The sequence below is a fragment of the Mus caroli genome, chromosome 19, assembly GCF_900094665.2.
Source record: "Mus caroli chromosome 19, CAROLI_EIJ_v1.1, whole genome shotgun sequence".
NCBI lineage: Eukaryota > Metazoa > Chordata > Mammalia > Rodentia > Muridae > Mus > Mus caroli.
Genome location: NC_034588.1, coordinates 3872171 through 3879685, shown reverse-complemented (window position 1 = coordinate 3879685; position 7515 = coordinate 3872171). Strand labels below are relative to the sequence as shown.

The following is a 7515-nucleotide window of genomic DNA, read 5'->3' as shown; positions in this document are numbered from 1 at the left end:
CCCCTTTTATTTTTACTTTTATTTATTTATTTATTTATTTTTGATACAGGGTTTCTCTGTGTAGTCTGTGAGTCTGAAACTCACTCTGTAGACCAGGTTGGCCTCTACTCAGAGATCCACATGCCTCCCTAGTGCTGGAATTACCACGCCTCGTCTGTACTTGATTTTTCTAATTTTTTTTTTTTTTTTTTTTTGGTTTTTGAGACTGGGTTTCTCTGTGTAGCCCTGGCTGTCCTGGAACTTACTCTGTAGATAAATCTTTAAAAAGAGCTTTTCCACCCTGGCCTCTGTTACCTGGACTGGTAGACCGACCATACAGGAGCTGGAGTTGGGACTAGTAAGGACAGAGAACTGATATTCTGGAGGGTAAAAGGAATCTGTGTGGCTCAGTGATGGCTATAGCCAGGCTACCAAGAAGTAAATGCCTTTTCCTGCAAACGCTCTTGTGTTTGCTTTTCAGGGTACACAGGGCCTGCAAAATTCATTTCTCAGAATAGAGACATAACTCAAAGAAAATGGGTAGCTTCGGCAAAAATTAGCAAAGATGGCCACTTTTTGGCTCAGGTTTTGTTTGGTTTGGTTTGGTTTGCTCTGAGACAGGTTCTCTTGTAGCCAAGCCTTGCCTGAAACTCCAGGATTACCTTGAACTCCTGATCCTCCATTCTTTCTCCACCTTTCACATGTTCGGATTATGGACTCAAATCCTTGCTTTCAAATGGCTCTGCTTTCTCAAATAGGAGGACATATAGCCCAAAGTTAGGTCGAGGGTTTTGGTTTGGATATCAAGGGAAGATGCTCCCGTGCTGGAAACAGGTCTTTACAGCTTTAGAGAACAGACTCAGTGGTGAGAGGCAAGAGGCTCAGGAGGTTGTCACCACTTCCTGTCTCGAGGTGGCTCTGCGCTCCGCACTGCAGCTACCGTCGTGTACCTTGAAAGTATGCGCAGCTGGGATTAACCTTCTAGTGACTTTAATTCCATCTTGTTCCTTATCTTAGTTACACAACCTGCGTTTCAAACTTCAGTATAGAGAAAACAGAAGTGACTCGAGGAGGCCCTTAGCCCCGCAGGACCTTTGGGAAAGTGGAATGTGGAAGCGCGCGTGGGGTCCCTTCTCCAAGGGACTCCAGCCCCCAAACTCTCCAGGGCAGCAGGAGCAGCCCAGGCCCTGACGACTGCCAAAGGGAGCCTGTTGCTAGGGGCGTTGCGAAGGAGGGGCCACAAGGAGGGGCTCGCTTCCGGGAGGAGGGCAATTAATAACCCGGAAGCGATCGCCAGTGCGGCGCTGTTTAAAGATGGCGGCGGAGGAACCTCAGCAGCAGAAGCAGGAGCCACTGGGCAGCGACTCCGAAGGTACGAACGGAGGGAAGGATGTCCTTCCCGGGCTAGCGGGGGCAATCCTCGGCCCGCCGTTCCCGAGGAACTCGGGGAGTCAGGGCCCCGGGGAGTAGGCGCAGCGTGCGACCGAGCCCTTCCCCGCGTCTCCTCCCCTCCCCCTCACAATGGAAGCAGGGCCGCGGCGACCCCCGGCCGGGCGGGGCGGCCGGGACTCGGCCTCTCGCGCACGCCTGGGGCGGGGCCTGGGCCGCCCCGCCTCCGCCGGTCCCGTGGCCTCCTCGGCCGGCTCCCACAGTCCGCCCGCCGGAGTCCTCGCCGTCAAGCCGAGGCCTAGGCCGGGGCCGAGCTGCTGAAAGGCGTTGAGGAACGCCGGGCTTCCAAGGACGAAGTCCCTGCTGGGCCGTTTGGGATGCCATTGGCGGCTCTTTGCCTTAGAGCTTGTGCTGGCCTTTCAGCTCCTTTGAGCGGATCCAGGCATTGTTTTCCTAGATTCCTGGTCTTTAAAAAAGACAGAAACCAGTCACACCTTCTCCCTGTCTCCCAAGAACTTGAGCTCTAGGGGTTGAGTAAGTCTCATGAGTGGGAGGGACAGTCCTGTTGTAGGACATGGTGGGAAGCTCAGCTGAGAACCTACGATAACCAGGCCCCAAAGGATTGGCTTTAAAAAGCCAGTCATAATCGCACACCCTACTCTTAACTCCACACTATATACCAGAGGTTGAGGGCTAGGAAACCCAGATACGCAGAAAGAAATTGTTCTCCATCACATCTAAGAAGGATCCAAGACTAGAAACTCCTACCGTAGCTGCTTAGAGTCCTCAGAATGAACGCCCCGAATCCATGGATGACTCTAGAGAGTGCTTAGGTAGTCGTTGCTGCTGGCAGGATCCCAACGTATTTTGATGATGGGAGCAAGGTGATGGCAGAGGTGAGGGGAGAGGGCTTTGGCAAGTGACATGTCCAAGAGTTCAGACTGGAATTTTACAAATGTGGACTTGACCTTGGACAAGATGGAGTCACCTCTGTTTTTTGTTTTTGTTTTGTTTTGCTTTTGTTTTTTAATTTGGAAAATGAATAATACAGGGGACCACAGAGGGACAAAGGGTGTGTCTCAGTAAAGTGCATGCTTACAGGATGCTCTCATTCCTCCTAGGGCTCCACCCCTTCATCCTGCTTTCTCCCAGAGGCTCCCTTCCCCAGAGCATTTCCTAGATGCTACAGAGTGCTTTTAGAAGGCAGGGAGGAAGGAATATCGGGGCTGCAAGAGAGCTTTGGAGGTGGTCTTTACTTGTCATTTTACTTTACTTATTTATATTTATATTTACTTATTTCTTGAGGTTACCAGATAGAAGCCAGGGCTTCACACCTACAGGACAAATATCTCTTTACCACTGGGTCTCAACCCCAGCCCTATTTTTTTTTTTTCCTTCCAAGATAAAGGCTTGCTATATTTCCAGAGCTGATCTCTAACTCCTAGGCTTCTTAATCCTGCTCTGGTCTCCTGGCCTCGTCTGTAATTGCTCCCTTGTTTACTTTTATTTTTTAGAGATTAGTTTATATAGACTTGTGGTCTTCCTACCTTAGCCTCCCAAATGACTTAGCTACTTTCACCAAAAGATGAGGAAATGAGAACTCAAAGAAGGAAGGACTTTGCTAAGAATACACAGTGGGGTGTAAGGCATAGGGCTCCAGATCCCAGACCTGTCCTGCCAAAGCTGCCTGCCGTAGAGATAGACCCCACAGGAACCCTTGGTCGGCACCTCCTTTTCTCCTTTTTCTAGGTGTCAGCTGTTTGGCCTACGATGAAGCCATTATGGCTCAGCAGGACCGAATTCAGCAAGAGGTGAGGTGCTGAAGAAAGTTGGGAAGGGAGGACCTGAGGGCTTTGTGGTGGGGATGCATAGGCCTGAGGCCTAATGTCTATTTTGAAGCCCTCCCCTCTCAAGTCTATTTTAGGCACTTTATGCTTTTATGGGGGCTGCTGTGCTGCTGGATGGCTAGGCCAGCACCCCTTTTGTAGGTGTTAGGCGTGGTTTCCTCAGTCTTCTGCCTCCCTGCAGATTGCTGTGCAGAATCCTCTGGTGTCAGAGCGGCTGGAACTCTCAGTTCTGTACAAGGAGTATGCTGAGGATGACAACATCTACCAACAGAAGATCAAGGTAGGATCCTGGCCAAAGGGGCAGGACAGAGCCTGTTTCAGCCCTGCTTCTTGTCAGGCCTAATGTCTGAGAGGGTCGGGTGTTGGGCGGGGACACACCTCTTATTGCTAGTTCTTGAAGTGTGGCCTCTGGACTGAGACTTCATTCACATCAGATTACCACTCAGCAGCTGTCTTCTTGACAGGTCCTTCAGTGTCTCTGAGCCCTGGGTGGTGTCCTCATCTGTAAAATAGGGACAGTGAAAGCATCTGCCTGTAGGGTGGCTGTAAGGTTGAGGTAGGTGATGCTCAGGTGGGACCAGGTACAGGCTGGGCGGGCACTGACAACTCAGTAGCCAGCCAGGGGCCAAACTTGCTGGTGTTGGGATGGGTAGATTGGTCACAGAGACCTGTCCTATAGTCTGTCTACTGGATCTTTGTGGAGAACAGGCCTCTTCTGTGTGTCTCTGCTGCATCACTCAAACTGAGGCAAGCTTCTTTACCAGTAACCCCAAAAGCTGGGAGCAGTGGCGCTTGAACTGTAACCCTGTGATGAAACAGTATTTAGTAGGCAGCCTGAGAGTTAAGGAATGGTGTACTTCCGTCTTCCTCCAAAGAACATGGTGTTAGTGTCCTCTGCTTGCAAGTGGGGCCTTCAGGTGCTCACACAGGTAACCCCGTACAGCAGCAGCACAAGACTGAAGCTGCCTGAGAGGTGAACTGGGAGCAGCATAGCTTACAAATAGCCAAACATGGGAGTGAGTGTCCGTAGTTATTCCCGTTGCCAGAGAAGCCAGAAGTCATGAGCTTTCCTGACTCTGAGCAGTTGGCAGATAATGAAAACTTCAACTGTTATGTAGGGCTGAGGTACAGCTAGCTCAGAAGTAGTAACCTGAGCCCAGTATTTGCAAAGCTCTTAAGTTCTGTCCTTAGCATCTGAAGGGAAATGTGTGGACTAAATAGCCCCTGTTCAGCCTAGATCAGCTGTCCACAGTCTCTGATCACTTTACCCAGTGCTCAGGGGTTTGGGATTTTACCAGAATATGTATGAGGAGGAGGTAACAGCCTTGATTTTTGAGCCAGGTCGACCTCTGCTCTCCAGTCGTGTGACCTCAGACAGTGCTGGGTTTCTGGCTAGAGTTATTTCCAGCCCATGGGGCAAGTTTAGGGAACATGTTGAATTGAGTACTGCTGTGCCCAGCAAGCACTTCGAAGGCAGCAGGCTCTTCTCTCCCATGTGGCCCATCCAGGGCCACCTGTTCTACTAAGCTGCCCTGTAAAACCAACAGGAGGTCCTTAGGTTCTTAGCAGTGAGTCATTTAGCAAACTGTTTGAATGTTTACAGCAAGGTACCGCAGCACCCTAACCTTCCTCTCTGCGTACCTCGTTCTTCCTGGGTGGTGATGGCAAAACCAGGATGGCTGTATACTTGGCTCCTGCATGGAGGAGTGGACTTTGTGAGGAAGTGGGCGTGAGCCCTCTACAGGCTGCCTGACAGTATGTGCCCAGTGAGCCTACAATAGCAGAGTGGCTAGACTGAGCAGCCTTAGTGTAGTGGTCATGTTACATTCACCAGGCACTGGAGGTACCACACATACTGGGGACTGCAACACAGTCTTGCTTCTGTGGTGCTTACGGCGGGCAGTGCAAGACCAGATACAAACCAAAAGGTATATGTGGTGGTCAGCATGCCTTTAATCCCAGGAGAAATGAGGCAGGAGGATCAAGGTCAACGTGGGCTAACATAGCAAAACCCTGTCCCAACTCTATAACACAACACTACACACACACACACACACACACACACACAATTTGGTTGTTAGAGGTGGTTAGTACGTGGAGAGAAATGAAGGAGTGGGAGACCTTGCCCTCCCTCCCTGCCTCCCTCGGCTCTTCAAGACAGGGCTTCTCTGTGTAACAGAGCCCTGGCAGTCCTGGACTTGCTTACGTAGACCAGACTGGCCCTGAACTCCAGAGATCCTCCTGCTTCTGTCTGCGGTTAAAGACATGTTCATCCATGCCTAGCTGAGAATTTGCATTTTAAATAGGGGTAGAGGGCAAGAGCCTCTATGAAAGATGTATTTGATGAACAGACAGAAGCAAGATGCCAGGTGACAGGGTGTTCAAGGGGAGTGGGGCTGAGGTTGGTTTAATAAGTGGACACCTGGGCAGGCTGGAGCCTCCATGAAAGCCAGTTTGGCCTGGGAATGTCTGGATGCTTCAAAGGATGCAGAGAGGAAGAAGGCTTAGCTGTAAGGTTACTGTTGCTTCAGGGTGAAAATAGGTTTCAGGGGACAGTGGAGGAAGAGGGAGTAATGAGAGGCTTTGACAGTAAAACATTAAGCAGGCGTGATAGACCAGGAGTGGCTGTGTGGTGATACATTTGGGTGCTAGGTGTGTTGAAGGAAGAGCCTAAGGGATCTACTGTTTAGTAGATGGGTTGGGACAGAAGTGAGCCATCTCTGAGGTAATTGAAAGCCTAGGTGAAGATCAAGTTGGTGCAAACCAGCTGTGCCAGTGGAGATGTCTCAGACATGGAAGAGGTGTCGGAGGCAGAGCATCTAAGGTGGAACTCTATCTAGGTTTGGTGGTCTTGAATTTCAGCCCCAGGCAAGATTACAGCAAGTTCAAGGCCAGCCTGTACTGCAAAATGAGACCTTGTCTCAAAACCAAAATGAAAGGAAATAGTGTATCTGTGACTAAGAGGTAAAGATCCTGTCAGGCCTCTGGTATTTATAGGGCAGGCAGGAAACCCTGTGTTTGGGTTGTAACTGGCAGGTGTCTTACAGAAGGATACTGTGTCCTCTGGTGGAGCCTGACCTTTCAGAGTGGAGAAGGATGCGGGGTAGCCTGGGAGAGGACAGGTGAAAATGCTGCGAAGAAGGGTAGTGCTGCCACTGTCCAGGGCTAGGCTGGGGAGGGTTCTTAACATTGGCCAGACAGAAGCTGCCCACACAAGTTTCTGTCTTTATTGGGAGGCCTACCTGGATCTTATATGACTCTGGAGTCAAAACTGATAGTAAGATGTCCTTGAATCTGAGGGACAGGAACTGGTAGTGAATATTGGGGCAGCATAGTGGCAGATGAGATGTCAGGGCCATATTTTCAGTGTAAAAGGACTCTCATTACTGACAGTTGTCTGAGGGTAGTCATCTGAGGAAGGAGCAGACACAAGAGGTGACCAGGGCCAGGGTTGTCCAGATGGGTAAGACCTGTTACTGAGCAGTACTAGGAGTCTGTGTCATGGGATGTGCTTCATCTCGAAGCAGGAAGGGCTGAAGGAGGTGGTCCCTGTTGTGGGCAGCATGGTTAGAAGGTGAAAGTGTATTGGAGAGCTAGTTTAGCCCCAGACTGTAGGGAGAGCTTCTCTGTGGCTAGAGCCCTGCTGGACAGGGCAGCTGGTAGTATGGCCTGTCCTGTTCCCGTTTGTCTTGCTTGCATTAAAGACCTTAAAAAGCTGTATTAGTCAAGAACAGATTTAGTCACTTGTTTTTAAACAAAGCTCTAGCCAGTGGTACCCACATGGCTTAGCAGCTGGTGACCGTACAACCATTGACACATAAGTGCATAGCTTCCAGGAGTGCCAGTGGGTTACTTGGTGTCCCCATTCAGAAGCCAGGAGGTGGGAACCCGGAGCTCAGTTGCCACCTGCTGCTCTAGCCATTTCTTGGGCTGGTGAATGTTAAGCTGAGCTGCATCTCTGCAGGACCTCCACAAAAAGTACTCATACATACGGAAGACCCGGCCTGATGGCAACTGCTTCTACCGAGCGTTCGGCTTCTCCCACCTGGAGGCACTGCTGGATGACAGCAAGGAACTGCAGCGGTGAGGAGGACGGGCACTGGGGCTCTGGGCCTCTCGTGAGGGTCAGGGCCTTAGGCCAGCCATCATTTGGGTTGCTTGGGGACTTCTTTTTGAGCTTGGTGGGTGTCCTTGTCTAGGCAGGACTGGGCTGGCTAGGGCCTTGCTCTGCTAGCCGAGGAGCCCATATTGGCTTCCCTTTTTTTTTTTTTTTTTTTTTTGGTTTTTCGAGACAGGGTTT

The 7515-nt window shown here is 50.6% G+C and overlaps 1 protein-coding gene across 1 annotated transcript; it reads left to right on the top strand.

Moving 5' to 3' along the window:
• Positions 1-1246: 1246 nt before the first annotated feature.
• Otub1 (OTU deubiquitinase, ubiquitin aldehyde binding 1) lies at positions 1247-7398 on the top strand. Its single transcript, XM_021152137.2, has 4 exons — positions 1247-1351; positions 3118-3179; positions 3397-3495; positions 7180-7398. The coding sequence occupies exons 1-4, from the start codon at positions 1294-1296 to the stop codon at positions 7300-7302; spliced, it is 342 nt and encodes a 113-aa protein (XP_021007796.1). The 5' UTR covers positions 1247-1293; the 3' UTR covers positions 7303-7398.
• The last annotated feature ends 117 nt before the right edge of the window (positions 7399-7515 follow it).